Source organism: Leuresthes tenuis, unplaced genomic scaffold, assembly GCF_036924035.1.
Source record: "Leuresthes tenuis unplaced genomic scaffold, fLeuTen1.0.hap1 SCAF_1, whole genome shotgun sequence".
Classification (NCBI taxonomy): domain Eukaryota; kingdom Metazoa; phylum Chordata; class Actinopteri; order Atheriniformes; family Atherinopsidae; genus Leuresthes; species Leuresthes tenuis.
Genome location: NW_027325355.1, coordinates 12,102,951 through 12,122,924, shown reverse-complemented (window position 1 = coordinate 12,122,924; position 19,974 = coordinate 12,102,951). Strand labels below are relative to the sequence as shown.

At 41.4% G+C, this 19,974-nt stretch overlaps 2 protein-coding genes and 3 pseudogenes across 2 annotated transcripts in view; 4 read left to right on the top strand and 1 right to left on the bottom strand.

The window, feature by feature from the left end:
• The window catches only part of LOC140291809 (NLR family CARD domain-containing protein 3-like), a 562,338-nt gene that overhangs the window by 437,967 nt on the left and 104,397 nt on the right, over positions 1 to 19,974 (top strand). The window lies entirely within an intron of this gene.
• Positions 1,533 to 17,572, bottom strand: LOC140295648 (high affinity immunoglobulin gamma Fc receptor I-like). Its single transcript, XM_072379672.1, has 6 exons — positions 17,498 to 17,572; positions 4,034 to 4,271; positions 3,439 to 3,720; positions 2,937 to 3,182; positions 2,211 to 2,330; positions 1,533 to 1,690 (listed from the first exon to the last, which is right to left on the bottom strand). Exons 1-6 carry the CDS (start codon positions 17,570 to 17,572, stop codon positions 1,584 to 1,586), a joined length of 1,068 nt encoding a protein of 355 aa, XP_072235773.1. The 3' UTR covers positions 1,533 to 1,583.
• On the top strand, positions 5,280 to 5,398 carry LOC140295719 (5S ribosomal RNA; annotated as a pseudogene).
• LOC140295543 (5S ribosomal RNA) lies at positions 5,668 to 5,785 on the top strand (annotated as a pseudogene).
• On the top strand, positions 6,465 to 6,583 carry LOC140300330 (5S ribosomal RNA; annotated as a pseudogene).

The window sequence follows — 19,974 nt, the reverse complement described above, 5'->3', positions numbered from 1 at the left end:
GCTCCTACACCACGCCTAAGACAATCCAAACTCTTTTCATGTGTCGTCCCACGATGGTGGAATGACTACTGAGCGCTACCAGAACAGGGGCGTCCCTGTCTATCTTCAAGAAACTCTTGAAAACCCAGCTCTTCAGAGAGCATCTCCTATCCTAGCACTTACCTTGTACTTACCTACCCCCTCTATCTCTGCACTTTATCTTTCTGCACTTCCCTCTATGCCTGCACTCAATCTCTGTCACCTCTGACAGAGTCGGACTAGTGGGTTCCTTCTATGTAGTTTATTGTTAGCTTTTTATATAGCTTGTTATATCTTCATTTGTAAGTCGCTTTGGATAAAAGCGTCTGCTAAATACAACAACATAACCATAAACTTATCTTGCTTAAAAAAACACCAGCATTTCGTGTTCATTTTGTTTTCTTCACTTTGAAATACCTGAACTTATCATCTCTTGAGGAGTATTTAGGTTTAGAGTTGAAGAACATCTCCTTAAAGGAGGCAGAGAGCTGTCAGAGGAAATCCCTGAAATGGCTGTTGAAAATAAAAATATGAAATTAGTTACAAACTGAGTGGTGTACTCATAAACGCAGACCTTAAACACAGATCCAATAATAAGAGAAATGTTCAGCTTTTAAAGATCTTTTGTCAGATTCTGCTTCAATTTCAGAGCCAGTCTCTCAATGTCCTCATGTATATTTTTGTGGGTGTGACGGAAACTTTAGTAATGCACAGAGTCAGTTATTTTCTTCTGAGGATATAAGAGGCTTTTATAATAAAATCTTGCAAGAGAGAACAACACAATACAAAATACAGAGTTGTTCTGACAACTGAGGCAAAGACACTTCAGTTATAATGCACATTGTTGCGTCATCACTCCTTGGGTATAGTTGAGTGTTCTTATCAAGTCTACCTTTCCTCCCCAACCACAGTCAAGGTTACACAGCTGCAAGTACCAGCTCCCCTTCTATCCTCCTTAAAGTGCAGCTTTATCACAGCACACAATGTCCTCAGGAGAAAAGAGAAAAACAGGATATGTTGCTATCTTGCAGGAGGCCATCTGCAGGTTATACACAGTAACACTGAGTACAATGCATGTAAGAATTAAGGGCAGAATTTAGAATGTAGGCAGGGAACACCTCGCCAGTCCATCACAGGGCCACACAGAGACAGACGGTGCTAACCACCACGCCAACGTGAACCATACCTGAATTCTATGAGAATAAATCCTTTGATCTTTACAAGAGAAGATCTGTTTTTCAAATTTAAATTTTCCTTCCGGCTGGGGGGAATTCAGCAGAACACCTCATACTTAGAAATATGAGGTGAAGTAAAGTTCTTCATAAAAGAAAAACAACACCTGAAAGGATTCAGGCATTAAATGACAATTCAAACTGTTGGAAAATACTGTTTAAATAATGAGATCAAAAGTTTCAAGCATCCCACACCAAAGAAAACACCCTTCAGAAAGTTAAAAAGTAATTTCTTTATTGTGATGATGAAGAACATCCAAAAAAAAAAAAAAGCAACACGACACACAAAGCAGTCATTTTGTTTGAACTGAACGTGCAGCTGAAGACAGTATTTCAGAAATGATGTTCAGTGGTGATATGAGCCACGGCATCATCATAGTCCAGTCCCTCATCTTCCTCATTTTGTGGAGATGTTGTCATGGAAACAGGTGGTTTCCTTCCTGCAGAGTTTAGAATACATTTTTCTTACTTTTGAATATTTGAAATCATTGTAATGTAACACGTACGGCGTTTCACAGTAATTATTATCAATAATTATTACCAATAATTATTATCAATAATTATTTAAAATAATTTAATGACTTAATAATCAGCTCAACCTTTTAACTGAAGCATAAAAACTAATGAAGATGTAGTTAAACTGAAGAATGAAGTCTGATGGTGTGAAAGCAGGAGTTTGCTTAATGAAGTAACAGTTTTAAATGAGCTCAGTTGGAAGCAGTGTCTCAGTCATAGTTACATCCTGTTATGATTTTACAGCAATAAGCTGCAGCTGTGCTGTTAGTAAAGTCACTCCTGATTATCCCCAGGTCTGCTGCTTTGTGCTAATTTGTTGACTGCTTCAGTCATCGCTGAGATGAACTGGTTGGTCATAAAAAACATGTTGGTAGAACACTTGGAGACTTCCCCTGACTCTTGAGTTTTTAAATCACCATGATGTCGGTGTGAGTGGAGCTTTACCTGTTGGTCTGTGTCGATACAAAGACACCACGAGGACGGTGGAGATCAGGTACGGAGCGCAGACCAGGATGTGGCGCGCCACGTCCAGCGCAGTCGGCGTTGGTTCAGAAACCTTGAGAGCTGGAAGAAAAACAAACACAAACACAGCTCATCGGAAGTTCTAAAATCCCATCCGTTAACAGTCACATCCCGAAACAAACGTCATCCTGTACCGACTAAACGAGGAGCACTGTGTCCTGTGGACAACAAACAGGAAGGTTGTTTGAGCAGCTCTGTTTTTATAAGCATACAAAGTCTTTGAGTTTCAGACACCCATAAAAAAAGGCTCTTAACCTTTTGGGGCTTGTCCAGGATTTGAAGATTTTACCTTTCTCACCGCAAATGCAACTAAAGCTCGAGAACCCAACAGGTTTTTGATTGGTCAGTCAGGTATTTCATCTCGAAGGCTGTCAAAATGTACAATAGAGACCAAATGGAAGGAAGCACTGCAGCTGAGAGAGTTTTTTATTTTGTGCCAAGAACAGAAGAAAAATAAACTGGTTTGTTGAAGAGCTGTTGTGCTTCAAATGTCATGGTGGTGCAGTAAGATATGGGTCAGATGTGCAGATAACAACTTCATGTAAAAAATAAATATGGTATATTCTGTGTACCAACAGATGGAGTTCTGCAGTGGGGAAGAAAAACTAAATATGATTCATATTTTCATTTGCCAGCGTTGATCTTTACCTCTTATCAGCAGCCAGCTGGGTGGAGACTTTTTGTGAATGCTGATGTTACACGTGTAGAGGCCTTCATCAGACCTGGTTACATGGTGGAGGGTCATGTGACCTGTAGGCTCAGTCCTGATGGGGGAGCCATCTTTATAGAAAGCAGCTGGGAGGTTGGAGGAAGTGGTCTTTGATTGACAGCTCAGAGTGACGTCATCTCCCTCCATCACAGGGAGGGCAGGACTCTGCAGGATCACTGGGTTGTCTGAACATAGGATGAAAAAATGTGTTTTTTTGTGTGTTTGATATGAAAGGATAGAAGTACATCACAAATTATAATCAGTTGCAAACATTTCTGCCTAATCAGAGCAGACTGGGCCCTGTGGGAGGAAACAGACTTAAAGAAAGAGGAGCAAACATTTTAAACATTGAAGACTGCACATCTGTTCTAATTTACCTCCACAATAAGTTAATAATCATGTAAATGAGTGTTGTATGGGTTTGGGTTCCACTGGTCCTACCGGTTATAGAGATGATGACGGAGTTGCTCCGCTGCTTTGCAGGAGATTCACACCAGTAGATTCCAGAGTCCTGCTTTTTGGCTATTTTTATGGTACATTCAGCAGAATTCTGGATCCCCAATCCCTTACCACAGCTGGACAGAATGCCGTTATGCAAGAGGAACCTTTGAATCCTCCATCCATGAGAGCTGCTGTTGTTGCTGCAGCTCAGGGACAGTTTGTCATACTCAAACAGCTGAGACGAGTCTGGAGACACTGTCAGAAATGGTGGTTTGGAATCATCTGGGATCAGAGAAAGACTGGAACTTAGGGTGTACAGCAGCGCTTCCTTAAATGTTCCCGACAGACTCCCAAATACTGTGGAAGCAGTTTATCATTACTGCAGACTTACTGTACATGTGTGCAGACACTGGTTATCTGATGGACTCTTACTGGAAAACATTATGTTGACGTCTAACCCAACATGATCTCATGTCATATCAAATAAATAAAGCCCAACTTACGGTATATTCTGTGTACCAACAGATGGAGTTCTGCAGTGGGGAAGAAAAACTAAATATGTTTCATATTTTCATTTGCCAGCGTTGATCTTTACCTCTTATCAGCAGCCAGCTGGGTGGAGACTCTCCATGAATGCTGATGTTACACGTGTAGAGGCCTTCATCAGACCTGGTAACATAGTGGAGGGTCATGTGACCTGTAGGCTCAGTCCTGATGGAGGAGCCATCTTTATAGAAAGTAGCTGGGAGGTTGGAGGAAGTGGTCTTTGTTCCATTTTTTATTTGACAGCTCAGTGTGACGTTATCTCCCTCCATCACAGGGAGGGCAGGACTCTGCAGGATCACAGAATGTTCTTGACGTTCTGAAAAATGTGTTTGTTTTGAAACTAATAAGACAAAAAGAGACATGGAGACAAAAGCGACACCTGCCGGTGGCTGAAATGAGTGCAGTAAAATAAAGATAAAGGAAAAATTCAGGTCCTGAACATGAAAATATGTGTTTTTGATATGAAAGGATAGAAGTACACCTGAAAATGGTCTGAGCAATAATAAAGTCAATTCTGCAACAGAATTTATGTCTGAACTAACTGGATGTAATGAGGCTGACTGTTAGGGTTTTTAACATTTATCTCATGATATACCCTGTGTTACAACTACCTGTTAGAAAAATTAACTAACAGACAACGGTATGAAACCAAGAAATCCCTCAGAGGCCTCAGAATTTTACTTGCAAGGGGAGAACAACACACGGACCTTCTCTCTGCAGATTCACAAGAGTTCTCCAACGAGTGGTTGCCTCCCTTGCTCTTTTATTAGGTGACACACACACACATACATACAATCCTCTATATGCCCAGGTCTGGCATATCTCCTTAGGTTGGAGGCATCTCCTTATTTGGGGAGCTATAAAGATAACAATCAGTGGGGAGACAACATTCCTTCTTCGAACACAGTTCTCTTTGTCTCCAAACTTCTCCTTGTGAAGTTTTGATATGAACTGGCCTCTTTGGCTGTGACTTTTATTTAATGATAATAAGCAAACTTTTCTGACAGAATACCAGGTGCTGTAAGCTTTTTCTCTTCTCTCTACCACCTGCATGTCTTTTGTTGAACGTCTGATCACCCTGTGACACATGAGGAAGTTGGTCATCTTCAGCTGCTGCTGCTTTGTTGGCAGACACGAAGTGATCTGAGAGTCTCAGTTTCCGCTGGAGAGAATAATCACGACAGGGAAGAAGATTTGCCCACTACATATCAGCCTTTCTCGGCAATTATCTGGTTACATAGAGTAACCGTATGATTCAAGTACCTATATAATGCACATTGTTCACAGATATTGTTGCTTACGGCCACACCACCCTGAACATGCCCGACCTCGTCTGATCTCATAAGCCAAGCAGCGTTTGGCCTGGTTAGTACTTGGATGGGAGACCGCTTGGGAATACCAGGTGCTCTAAGCTTTTTCTCTTCTCTCTACCACCTGCATGTCTTTTGTTGCAACGTCTGATCACCCTGTGACACATGAGGAAATTGGTCATCTTCAGCTGCTGCTGCTTTGTTGGCAGACACGAAGTGATCTGAGATTCTCAGTTTCAACTGCAGATAATAATCACATCAGGGAAGAAGATGTGCCCACTACAAGTTTGCCTTTCTCGGCAATTATCTGGTTACATAGAGGAACTGTATGATTCCAGTACCTATATAATTCACATTTGTCACAGACATTGTAGCTTAGGCCACACCACCCTGAACATGCCCAACCTCGTCTGATCTCGGAAGCCAAGCAGGGTTGGGCCTGGTTAGTACTTGGATGGGAGACTGCTTGGGAATACCAGTTGCTGTAAGCTTTTTCTCTTCTCTCGACCACCTGCATGTCTTTTGTTGCAACGTCTGATCACCCTTTGACACATGAGGAAGTTGGTCATCTTCAGCTGCTGCTGCTTTGTTGGCAGACACGAAGTGATCTGAGAGTCTCAGTTTCCGCTGGAGAGAATAATCACGACAGGGAAGAAGATGTGCCCAATATGCATCAGCCTTTCTCGGCAATTATTGTGATGGTAAATTTTATGTCTCAGGACTGACAGACTCTCCAATCCACAATAACCATTTGTATCACCCAGACACGCTAATTGTTTTAAACTATTTACTTCTTAATTAACACTCAGACAAGATAATTGTTTTAACCTCCTGTTTCTTAATTATTATCAAGACTGCATCCTACCCCCCCTGGAGGTGTGGTTACACACCTAAAGAACAAAGCCCACCTCCTCAGGTATAAATCCTTTGTGTTCCTTTTGTCTGTATCTTTTCATACCATTGCTGCTGAATGGTGTGGTCTGATCTTTTTCCTTGCAACGAAGAATAAAAACTTAGCCGGTCGGCAGAAAAAGTAAGTTTCTCTATTTCATTGCTCAGCAGAGGTATTAGGAAGGAAGCGATTGAAAACTTCCATAACATTATCTGGTTACATAGAGGAACTCTATGATTCCAGTACCTATATAATGCACATTTGTCACAGATATTGTTGCTTACGGCCACACCACCCTGAATATGCCTGACCTCGTCTGATCTCGGAAGCCAAGCAGGGTTGGGCCTGGTTAGTACTTGGATGGGAGACTGCTTGGGAATACCAGGTGCTTTAAGCTTTTTCTCTTCTCTCTACCACCTGCATGTCTTTTGTTGCAACGTCTGATCACCCTGTGAAGTTAAGCAGGGTCGGGCCTGGTTAGTACTCGGTTAAATCCGGTTGTTCTACTGTACTTCTCTACACAAACCAAAGAGGAAGCTGCTGTCCCATCAAAATTCAACGTCTTCAAGATCAAAAAAGAAGTCCAGTTGCTCTTATGAATACTCTCCATCATTTCAGTTTATTTCTGACATTCAGCTTTTCATAGCACATGATGACTGTGTTGAAAATATGTGCAACAATGTAAACCACCAAGATATTCTGAATAATAATTGTATTTATTTTCACTGAGGCTTGTGTAACTGTATTTAGTGTAAACTGTGTTTTCATTCCTGAGCTGATCTCATTCACCTGATGACACTCCTTAACTGTCACTGTTTAAAAATCCCTCCAATTATTTATAGTTTAGATAGAAATTGTTAGAAACGATTGTTTTTAATGTCCCTCATCAGGATGTAGAGGCATTACTGTGGTGAAGGAGTTTGTCCAAGTATGGGGTTGAGTTAATGTCTGAAATCATGGGGGATGGATGGTAACATCACCGTCCTTTCAGTTGTTTTATTTTTCTTAAATCATTCCTGTTCCACACATGCTTAGCTAACTGGCTAACGACACGTTTACTGTTAGCGAGTCAAGAGAGACCGCACACAGGCCGAGTTCAGTCTGAATGAACAGAGCAGGAGCTTAAACCTCCTCTACATCCCTGTGAGCAGGATGAAGGCGTCCTCTTGTGTTAGTTTTCAGATTTCAGCTGTGAACCTGCTGGACGACATGAGAAAAGAGAGATTTAAACATCTGTAATATCACACTGTGTCAGTTTGTTCACAGGACTCACAACCTGTAACACTGATGCTGCTTTCAGGGAACTTCTTCCTGTTATTGTTTCTTTTTTTGTGAACTTTAACTTTATCAATAAGTGGCAGACCAAACAGCGCAGTCACCTCTCCATCTGTGGTCTCCAAACCCGACTGAAACTGAGGAGTCTGCTGGAAACTCCACTTTACTCTGACCCGCTCCACCCAAACTCGTACCTGTGACGATCCAAAAACAATACGTGGAACAGAACAATGAGAGTTAAACAGTTCTCAGCCCCACCACAAAACCTTTTCATTCATTTGGATGAAATCATCCTTTCTTCATCATATTCTCATTAATGATCAGAGCTGAGTCAGATTTCTTTGAAAAGTCCATCGCTGACAGCAGCAGAAAGTGACTAAATATACTGAACATAATAACAATGTTTTCAGTATTTTTAGCTTGTGCTACTTTCTATTTGTGCTCCACCACATTCAGAGACTCTGTTGTACCTTTTAGTCCACTACATTCATCTGATAACTTCAGCACATTCAGACTAATACTAAAAAACATCAGAAAGAACAGAATCAGATCATAGAATATGATGTAAGATCACACACATCACCTTTAATCATTCCATTACACGTTATTCCAAAGTGTGCCATTCTGCCTCATTTATTCTATTTTTTACATTCAAATATGTTTTCATATGAATGTTTTTGTAGTTTGAGTAAAAATAAAAAGTAAATCTACAGTTTTTATCTGAAACAAAATCTCTGTGGTTCTGATTCTGTAACTTATGTCCAAGAATTCTTCTTCCACTTCTTGTCTCTGAGAACAAATGACATCTCCTGTAATGACTGACATCATATAATATTGTTACATTTAGTTTTGATTTGAATCACTTTGAAGTTTCATGTCGTTCTTTTTGTTTTCTGAGTTTCTTCCAACATCTCAGAACACGTTCAGAAACAAGTTTGAAGCGTTTGTGAGCAAACAGGTGAAACCCAGAATATGATCCTGAACCAAAGCAACTCTTCCAGCCACAGATGGGTTTCAACAAATATCTCTGAAACAAAGCAGTTACTTGTTGCAGCCGTGTGTTGCCACCATGAGGGATGCTGGTGGTGTGACAGCCTCACTCCCATTTTCACAGAAACACAATTCATGATCAGGATGAATCCACAATTTATTATTTCCAGAAAAACATCCAGAATCAGAACATTTAGTTTCTGGGTTACCAAGTAGATCATTACTGAGAGTTTTCAAAGCAGCAGCAACATTTGATCTCTGAAACAGATCAAAGTAAGTTTAACTGCAGAATTATTTTCACATTTACAAAGTGATGAGATGTGAAAAGAATCTGTGATAAAGGAAGGTCTGCTGATTTCTCTGTTTGGCTCCATGAAGTGGAAGAGAAACAACAACATACAAACACATCAACACAAGGATTCAACTAACATTCAGAGCTCAGAGAAGTTTAGATTTTCATGTGGAGAAATCTTTCTGTGAATAAAACTCAGCATTAGCAGTGATATCCTCCATGGCTGCACAAACAGGAAAAAGCAGCAAATAAACAACAGAACAGCAGCGCAGAGACATCACAGCAATGAACTCTCAGCAACAAACTGACTGAATACCTTTATTTCACTTCACACAGCTCAGCTGTGGCTCCAGTCCATCCAATCCTAACTCCAGCATAGAGCGGCTGAGTGAATGTGGTCTGGACTCTGTGGAGGAGAGTCATGGCTTCAGAGACGCTGTAGAAGGACAGAACACCTGCTCTGTGATCCAGGTACACTCCTACTCTGGAGGACTGAGGACCTGAGATGGAGGCTTTCATCTTGTTGGACCAAAATTCAAAACTGTTTTGGTAACATTTTAATGCCCAAGATTTGTCATTACGTCCAAATCCACATTCATTCCCTGTTCTGCTGATGTTCTTGTATGCGACTGCTACATCAGCTCCTCCCCCTCTCCTCTCCACCTCCCAGTAACAGCGTCCAGTCAGACTCTCTCTGCTCAGGACCTGACACCATTCCGTGAATCTGTCTGGATGAGCAGAATAAGACTGAGGTTGTCTCATTACTGTCACTTTTCTGTTCCCCTCTGACACTAACAGATATGTGTTTGCTGTGTTTGGATCCAGTGTGATGTCACATGAATATTTTAAGAAGGCAGCTCTGCTCTTTGGCTCTGGTTCTGGTTCTGGCAGTAAAACATCCCCTTCAGTGACTGTCAGTGAGCTGTTTGTCCATTTCTCTCTCAGAATGTCCTGTAGTTTCTCTCTGAGCTCTGACGCAGCTGCTGTCACATCCTCAAAGTACCTCAGAGGACGGTATTGATGCTGGATGAGTGTGTGGACTCACTGAGTGCTGACACTGAGGGGTAGTTGTGAAGAAACTGGTTGTGATCCTCTGTGTGTGAGAGCTGCTTCAGCTCAGCATCTTTCCTCTTCAGCTCAGTGATCTCCTGCTCCAGCTTCTCCTGAAGCTCTTTGACTCGACTCACTTCAGTTTGCTGCTGGGATCTGAGCTGCTGCTTCACATCAGAGCTTCTTTTGTGGATGAGACGGATCAGCTCGGTGAAGATGTTCTCACTGTCCTCCACTGTTTTATCAGCAGACTGATTGATGGCCTCCACCTCCTGTTGAAGCAGCTTCACATCTTTCTCTCTGTCCTGGATTCTCTGCTGGATTTGTTGTCGACTCCCCTCCAGCTCTCTCTGCCTCTCAGTCCTTTCTGCTGCAGCTGACACTGTGTCGTGGCCTTTATGATCATCCACAGGGCAGAGATAACAGATAGACTTCTGATCAGTACGGCAGCACATCTTCATCACCTCATCATGACAACAGCAGATGTTCTCCTGGAGGCTCTTGGAGGGCTCCACCAGCTTGTGTTTCTTGAATGGAGTCACATCATAATGAGGCTGAAGGTGTTTCTCACAGTAAGAGGCCAGACAGAATAAACAGGACTTGATGGCTTTCAGTTTTCTTCCAGAGCAGAAATCACAGGCCACATCTTCAGGTCCAGCATGGCAGAGATCAGCAGGAGCAGCTTGGAGTCTTCTTCAGCTGCTCCACTAAATCAGCTAACATGGTGCTTTTCTCCAGGACAGGCCTCGGTGTGAAAGTTTTCCTGCCTTGAGGGCATCTGTGAATTCCCTTCTTATTCTTTCCATTCCAGTAGCCTTTAATACAGTTCATGCAGTAGCTGTGTCCACAGGGAATAGTCACCGGATCCTTCAGTAGATCCAGACAGATCGAACAAAAGAAGGTTTCCAGGTCCAGTTTAACCCTTTTCTGAGCCATTTCCTCCATTTGGCAGAGCAGTGTGTGACTCTCAGAGCAGAAACACCGTCTGTGCTGTGATACAAAACTAATTCCACCTCCTTTTGTTGCAGCTGATCAGCTGATCTTCACTTAAGAGCTCCTCTACTATCACACAATGGTTTCACACATCCTCCCACCTTCAGATCAGTTTGGGGAGGGAACAAGGGAACAGTGCTGGTTTCACCTCAATCCAGGCAGGATTGTTCAAGGGGTTGTTGAATTCTTATTTGTTCTCTGTTGAAGGGAAAGATAAATTCATTAACCTTCCACTTAAAGCTCAACATGAAGAAAATTGGTTTCTATCAGATCAACATTGTCCGATACTTTTAGCAGGCAGCTGTACAGGAAATGTAAATGTTGCTGTTTCTTAGTATTTTCATGCTTTTCATTTATATTTATAGAATCAGCCCTGCTCTGCAGCAGCTTGAAATTCTTAAATCATGATCTTCTGCTGAAATTCTCTCCTGAATCTTCAGACTGATGCATTCAAGTGCGTGACATGAAACATGAGCTCTCATACGGCTGTTGGACTTCAGAAGAGGTAAAAACCTGCAGAGTTCAGCTGCCTGAAAACTAAAGCTGACCCCTAACCTGCAAACTTTCTGTACTCCTGGCTGGCTGGACCAGAGTCCAGAGAAGAGCCAAATATTAGCTCTTAACTCACATGTAGATATTACCGATTAAAGGTTTCTTAAGACTGCATCAGACATGTTTGATCATAATCTATCTATCGAGCTCTGTATGCTGACTGGCGTCTTCAGGCTGAGCCTGATAGAAACCCTCTTTGTCTCTTTGTCTCTGTGTAGAAAAGAAGCTGCATCTTAAGATGGAGTTCCTGTGGTGTTTTGTCCGCTCTTGTCCACACTGAAAACACAAACAGCATAAAACAGCAGAATGACTTCTTTTCCAGCCTTTTTCAGTTGGCAGGAAACAACAAAACGCTTCACAGCAAACATCTGTTCAGAAGTGAGAAAACCCAGCTGAGCAGATCAGTGATTTCTGTGCGGCTCAGATAACATTTCATGTTAGGCTGCAGTCTGAGGTGCTGATAAAGGCTTTATTTTTTGATCATGCTGTTATGCAGCTAAGTCTATATACATCCTGGTCAGTGAGGGGATTTAAACTGAGGAGGCAGGATTACTTTTACCTCTGATGAGCTCTGTTATTAAGCAGAGAAAAGCATCATTTTTATCTGGACAGAGGGATGAACGTGAGAGAAAAAGTGGCTTTAATATATTAACCTGAAATAACGTGACTGTACTCTGACAACATCACGGTCCATCTGATGCCCCCAAAACCCTGAACTCTAAACCACTGCAGGGATTTCAGTACATCTATAATGGAGGAGTGGGAGATCCTGTCAGAACTTCTATCTGTGATGAGCATCTGAAGCAGAAGATGTTTCACAGCTCAGATGGTTGAGGTCTGAAATGTAACCTGTGTGGGGACAGGCAAAGGTGTAGAAGACAAAAAGTGGAGGCTTCAGATGGTGATAGAAGATAACGACTCTGTTTCTTTCAACTGAGGCTTCAGACAAATCCCAAACTGACCTCTGACCTCAAGACTCCTGCATGATAATAACATCCATGCAACCAAAGACCTGAAGAAGTTGCACTGATCTGAAAGACAAAAGGACGGTGATGTTACCATCCATCCCCCATGATTTCAGACATTAACTCAACCACAAACTTGGACAAACTCCTTCACCACAGTAATGACTCTACATCCTGATGAGGGACATTAAAAACAAACGTTTCTAACAATTTCTATCTAAACTATAAATGATTGGAGGGATTTTTCAACAGTGACAGTTAAGGAGTGTCATCAGGTGAATGAGATCAGCTCAGGAATGAAAACACAGTTTACACTAAATACAGTCTGTGGTTTAAACAAGCCTCAGTGAAAATAAATACAATTATTATTCAGAATATCTTGGTGGTTTACATTGTTGCACATATTTTCAACACAGTCATCATGTGCTATGAAAAGCTGAATGTCAGAAATAAACTGAAATGATGGAGAGTATTCATAAGAGCAACTGGACTTCTTTTTTGATCTTGAAGACGTTGAATTTTGATGGGACAGCAGCTTCCTCTTTGGTTTTTGTAGAGAAGTACAGTAGAACAACCGGATTTAACCGAGTACTAACCAGGCCCCCTGCTTAACTTCCAAGATCGGACGTGTTCAGGGTGGTGTGGCTGTAAGAAAAAGTCACTGCGACAAATATATATAATATAGCTGCTGGAACCATATGTTTCTTCTAGTTTTTCACATAATTGGCTTGAGAGGCTGATGTTGATCCTGCACATGTTCTTCTCTCTCGTGTTGGTTCTCTGCAGCTGAAAGTGAGACTCTCAGATAACTTAGTGTCTGTCGACCTCTTCTGTTCCCTGTGTGTAGTTTTGTGTTCAGCGTCACACAGAGAGAGCGAGGCTGCTTAATTAGATGAAATCATCACAAATTGCTAATTTTTAAACAGTTACATTATATTTTAGAAATCAGAACACAGTAATAGATGTTGTTTCAGCATATATAAAAAGCTGATATGTGACTGATTCTCTAGCTTACGGCCATACCACCCTGAACACGCCCGATTCCTTCCTTCCTTCCTAAGAAGACAAATCTAAGCATGTATTGTGCTGCAAATAATAGACTTAGAAAAACCTCTGATAACAGCAACCATCAAACAATAACTTAAGTGACCTGAATACTGTTATTTTCTCTTAACGTGGGTGATATCAAGCATAGTAAGGAGCAGAGAGGTGTACAAACTTTCTATAAGGCTCTGGTAGGGAGGAGCCAGCTGTACTGAGCGAGTGCGCGCTCCCGCGTCAGGGGATATAATTTCTATCGTGGATAACAATTTTAGAGCGACACCGGTACTGATCTCTCATTGGGTCAGAACTGTTTCCTCCCAGTTTGACTTGTCCTGCGTCCTGTTGTGGCGCAGCTGATTTTCTCCGTGTGAAGCTCCATCTGAAGGTCATTTCAGCTGTTTTTAATGTGTGACTCGTTAACATCAGCTGTGGGCAGCTCAGTCTCAGCAGAAATCTCCGCTCCAAACTTTACGGCACCGGACTCACAGCTGGAACCGTGAAGTCGGGACGAAGGAGGCAGCTGTTCGGCCTGTCCGTCATGTTGTCACTTCTGGTGTCAGTAAGTCCTGAACGAAGCTGTTCAAAGTTAAACTTTGCATAAATGTCGGCCTAAAATAGTTATACTGCTCAGATCGCAGTCGGTTCTTTTTTTAGAATAGGCCTGTTAGTATCTATCATAGGTGTGTGCGTCATCAGAAATGGCGTACAGATTGTATAATGCGCCTCTCCAGCTTTTGTGCGCGCTCCCGACACCAGAGGAACAGATTAATTCAGGGGAAAAGAATTTCTCACAAGACACAGGAATGTGAAACTCATTGGGAAACCCCCGGATCCCCCATAAACGCTGCGGCTACCACATCCATCTCCTCTCCCTTAGCAAAAGTAGTATACTTGAAGTTAATTTTATGAAGTATGCATGAGTATAAGTATTAGCAGTATGGAGCATGTACTTGTAGTGTACTAGAAAGTATACTAATTTAATACTTCTTCGGACTAAATTGGAACATATTACGTTTTCAAAAGTACACTCATCTATATACTTCTAGTGTACTGATATACTTCCAGTCCACATTTTAGGTTATTGAAGTCTACGATAAGTATAAATTTCTGAACTTAGAATTACTAAAACCAAAAAGAAAATTCTTCTTTCTGCTTAACATATTACTTGTAGGAAGATATTTATATTTATGTATGTTGCAGGAACTCTTGTCCAAAGCTGGAGGAGGTACCTGTCATGCATGAAATGTGAACACGAGTCACCCACATGAAAGGTGGTAATGATACCATTACACTGACAGTTCATTTAAAAAACATACAATACGTTTAGGGACATTCGAGGAGTATCGCATCGGAAAATTCTGATGGAAACGCCATAATTCGAATTAAAATCCCCTGATTCGCACAAATGAAAATACGCTCGCCAGCACCGGGTTTTGGTTGATTCCAAAGGAATAGAAACAGCTGCGTTCGCATCAAGTCTGTCGTAGCGCACTTTCACCCCAACTGCTTCCAGTGTTCGCGGCTCACTCACAAGACAACAAGCATGGCGGACAACGGAAGGTTTGTGTGGACGGAGGAAGAACTTGTGGTGTTTTTAACTTTAATTAAGGATAAACAAATAACCGCTATCATTGACAGTAAACAGCAGAGAAATACCAGGATATATCAAGAGCTCCGCATGGAAATGTGTAGCCGGGGGTTTGATAAACCATGGACTGCATTGAGAAATACATGGAGAAGTCTGAAGCAGCGGTACATGGCAGAAAAATGGAAGCTCAGCAGAAGTGGGTCGGGATCTCAAATTATTTAAAAATTCTTCAAAGAAATTAATGACATCCAGAGGACAGAGGCCAGAGGACGAGTGTGACTACCCTACTGCGCGAGGTAGTAGTTTTCACCAAAGTCCCTACTTTTGATGGAAACACACGATTCGAATTTCTTTTAATGCGCATTTCCCAATTATTCGAATCAATTTTGGATGGAAACATGACTATTGAAAACATTTAAAAGACAAAGAGCCTCAAGTCCTTCTTTGCTGAGTCAACAACTTCACCTTATTCTGTTCTTGGATCAAGATAAACTAAGTATTTGTACTTTGTGGCAGAAAGAAACAAGAAGTATACTAAAGTACAAGTATAAGCTTTAGTATTAAAGTACAAGTGTAAGTCTTAGTATTAATCTACTTAGTCTTAGACTTTTCTTTATACTTTCAGTATAAGACAAGTATATGTCACTATACTATTCTTAAATATAGAAAATATAGAATATAAAATGTAAACTTCAAACTTAAAAAAAACTTTAAATTTAAACCTCAATTTTAGTATAACATAAGTATACTCTGATAGTACACTTGGATAAATGACTTTTTGCTAAGGACTGTCCTGCTAAACAGGAGATTATATTCAAATATTTCACAGGGACAGTGTATTTGAGGAGAGGAATACACGGTACACAGTAAGCTATTTCAACACTACATCTGCTAGAGCAGATGATTTTCAGACACAAAGCACATTAACTGACATTAATAACTAAAAGTTATGGTAGCTACTAGAAATCTCTTTAATTTATCCAGTAATGTGTTACATTAGAAACGTGGTTTACAGGAATAACATGGAAAACCTCCATGTTTTATTTTTCGTGTCCAGCAGACCGAGCTTCCAGCCTTTTATATCAGCAATAAGAGTAAATAAACATTAAATGTTTGGGTGACTGACTGTGTTATCTGTTACTTGTTACTGTTACTTGTAACTATTGTTCAAGTGAACACGACTCAATTTGGAAAAGACTATTGTGGTGTATTGGGGATGGTCGCCTTCAAACTGTCAGGATTCATTGACGCTTTATGTTTTGAAATATGTGTTGTCTCGTCATTTCCGGTTTTATTTTCAAATATGAACTTCCCTCTCGTTTCAGGTACCTTGCCTTTCCTCCCGTGTCAAATGTCTGATTGTCTTCCCTGATTCCCAAGTGTTTCCACCTGTTCCCCTTGGCTCCCCGTGTGTTCAAATAGTCTGTGTTTCCCTGTCTTGTGCCAATGTGTCGCTACAATCTTATGAGAGTTTGTCATCCGAGCCTTTTCCAGTGTTCCATACCTTACCTTGTCCTTTGAAGTTGAGCGTTCCTCTTTCAGAGAGATCTTTTGTTTGTAAAGTTTTGAACCATAGCCATAGTTTAGATTCGTTTAAAGTTCATAGTCTGTTTTGGTTTCCTCCATTTGGGAGTGATCTTTTGTTTATAATGTTTCACAGCACCTCCGTTAAAGGAGCGGCTGTGTTTAGTGATTTGTAATTTCATAGAGCCTCCATTATATGGAGAGTGTTTGGTTTTCTGTAAAGTTTCATGGTGCCCCCGTTTTCGGGAGAGCGTCATTTGTTTGTTCCGCCTCGTTAGACGAGTGCGTAGAGATTAAAGATAATCTTTTATAGCCTTTCGTTTTCCTCCTGGCTTTGAGTGAGTTTGATTTTCATTAAGTTTTATAGTTACACGAGCCTCAAGCCTAATTATTGAGGATAGTGTATTAGGATTTCATAGCCCCTTGTTTTCTCTGTCAGGAGAGTCCTGCCCGATTCTGACACAAACAGCCTGTGTGGAGATGATACAGGAAGAACTCTGCTGACACAGAGTTGGTCGAACACAGAAACCTTTATTGTCAACCAGGTCCGTATCAGAATTACAGAATGATGCATCAAGTCTGGAGAGATGTGTCAAGCCCGGATTCCCCAAAATCTCTGCCTTACTGAGGGTGCGGTCTTCATTAAGTAGAATCTGCCTGTTCTTAGTGACCTTGAAGATGTTGCATGTTCCCATCACTAAGCACAAAGCCCGGACATGGTGTGTGCGTAATTTTGAGCCTATTCTTGGACAAACTAACTGGGGCGTTTGTTATTCTCAAAATGTCCTGATTTATAACCATAACTCCCTTACACAGCTGGCAATTACCAGACTTCTCGTCATTTTCCCAAAACAACTTTGCACAGGTGGTAAGCATCAGACAAACACTATGATTATTTCAGGGGAACAGAATTTCTAACAACACCTCTTGTCTTGCTCGGTGCTTGCTCAGATTTGAGGTGAAATTTTTCACTGTAGATACAATTTTTCTTCCCACGCAGAGTGTACAGCGGACGCTAATATTTTTGACACTTTTTACCGACTCAAACTCAAAGTAATGTTGGTACTTCCAAGCATTAAACGCTGCACGGTCCTGCTCTCTCCTGCGCTCCATGTTATCTCTTGCTGACATCACACCGCTCATACATGATTGTCTTGAGACGCTCTCACAAACAAAATCACAGTTTAGTAACACAGTAACGAGGCCTGCTTGCGGGAAAGTAAAAGTATACTAATAACTGTTTTTGCAATTGTAATCCCTTACTTTACTTGTTACTTGAAAAACTAATCGGATTACAGTAACACGTTACTGCGCTTCACTGCTGACAACTGTCTCCGGTGATTATTTAAGGGCTCTGACTTTGAGACAAGAATCCTTCTCAATAGTGAAACTCAAACATTTCTTACAGTCCTATAGTGGCTACATAAGCAGAAGTAAAAAAAATATTCTGATTAAGTGAGCATAAAGGATAACAATGATTCTATCACTAATGCAGGCAACAATAAAGGCTGTGGAAGTAGTTAGAAAAATGACTCGGATTGAAGCGGTGGCAGAGGCTGACCACGGGCAGGTGGAAGAAAGGAGAGGGAGCAGCAGTCTTTGTTTCTGGATAAAAGAACAGAAGAAGAAGAGTCTCCAAGTGATGAAGAATCTCCGCAGTTCTTAAAGTAATGAAGAAAAATGTATGAACAGGAGATCCTCATGGAAATAAAGATTGACATGGAGAGACAAGGACTTCTGTGAATTTAGGGACAAAGAAAGGTTCCGCAAATCATAAAGACTCTGTTCCCCCTTTAGAATAATTCTGACCTCATCTGAGTCGTCTAACTGCAGCAGTTTTCATCCAGGACCTCGTGTAGAGCCATCAGCATGGAAACAAGCAGTAAAATGGCCCTTTATACCCATCCCTTTGATTCGTGAATAGGAAGCCGTCAGCAGGAATGATTCGAATGTTTGATTCAATTCAGTTCAATTAAATTTTATTTATATAGCGCCAAATTACAACAATCGTCATCTCAAGACACTTAAATAATATAGTCCAATTCAAGCCAATTGGAATTCAATTAATTGTAATCATAATCCAATTAATTCATATAGAGCCAATTCAAAAAATAATATCCTAGCTAAGGAAACCAACAGATTGCACCGAAAACTGTCTTCAGTCCAATCTCCCATCCTGAGCGTGCCTGAGGCGACTGTGGAAAGGAACGACTCCCTTTTAACAGGAAGAAACCTCTGGCAGAACCAGACGCAGGAAGGGTGGCCATCCGCCTCGACCAGCTGGGGTTTGAGAAGACAGAAAAGAGGGAAAAGAGGGGGGAAAAACACCATAACACCATTCAAAGGATACCTGAATCCACACAGTTTGACTCAGACACGTCTGTTGGACATGAAACACACACCTTATAGACAGCAGCTCTGTACACAGCGTCTTCTTCTTCTACTCCACCTGTCCGGTGTAAATGATGGGCTGTTCATGGATGATCTGAGGCCTGCACAGCTTGCTGATATCCATTCACTCTACCTTAATAAGAGCTGACGGTTGTGGACAAAAGCTTTTCTTCTGATTTTCTTTAGTTTACTGACTGTGTGGCACTTCGGGGCAAACGATGGTTCCTGGGTGAGAACATCTATAATGTGTTGAGCCTGTTGGACGTTGCTCATGGATGCACTTGCTCTGTAGTTACTGTACGATCTGTTTGGCTCAGGACATGAACTTATCATCCCATCTGCCCAGAGACTCAGCCCAACTTCAAAGCCTGCCAGCTTTGCATAATTACCTCCCCTTCTGTGAGAGATCTTGCTTGGTTTCTACATATCAAATGTCAGCTTTAACATGTAGTTACAAGGCAGACATTGTTGATGGTCTTATTATTCTCTTATCTGGTAACATGCAACCTAACCTGGTCCTGAGCTGCAGTGTATCCAGACACCATCTGACTTTAAATCCTCGTCTGCTCCTAAAATTGTTCATCTTAATGTGTGCAGCTTGTTCTCCAGGATGGACGAGGTCAGGATTTGGGTTAAATCAACAGATGCAGGCATGGTTGTAATTTCTGTAACCTGGCTGACCAAATCTGTTCCTGATGAAGATATGAACAGAACTGGATGCAGTGTTTGTGGTGGCGGTGTTGCTACTTCCGTTAAATCCAGAGTTGATTCCTCTATAGTTCTGTCTAAATCCATGTGGAAACAACGTGAATGTGTGGCTCTGAATGTGGAAACTGCTAAGGACCTCTGTGTAACTGTTGTTGGGTGCTACAGGCCTCCATCTGCCTCCAAGGAAGCATTACAGTCTTTAAAGCATCTTCTGTCCAGTCCTGTCCTGAATTATAGTCAGCTTGTCTGAGCTGCTGATCTGAATTGGGACTGGCTTAAAACAACTTGAGATGATTTTAAATGACTCTGTGATTCCATTCTTCTTTTCCATCCACCCTGAGAGGTCCTCCTGTATTGATTTGATTTTGACAAATGTTCCTCATAAATACTCATCTGTGGGCATCTTCTGCAGTGAC

Bases quoted from the DNA above. Each gene is read 5' to 3' on its own strand.
- LOC140295648 (XM_072379672.1), bottom strand. From the start codon at position 17,572: ATGGAGCGCAGGAGAGAGCAGGACCGTGCAGCGTTTAATGCTTGGAAG. The intron at 3,183-3,438 runs GTAGGACCAGTG...TCCTATGTTCAG, and splicing joins CGTCATCATCTCTATAACCG to ACAACCCAGTGATCCTGCAG. The intron at 2,331-2,936 runs GTAAAGATCAAC...TTTTTCTTCCAG, and splicing joins CAGCTGGCTGCTGATAAGAG to CTCTCAAGGTTTCTGAACCA.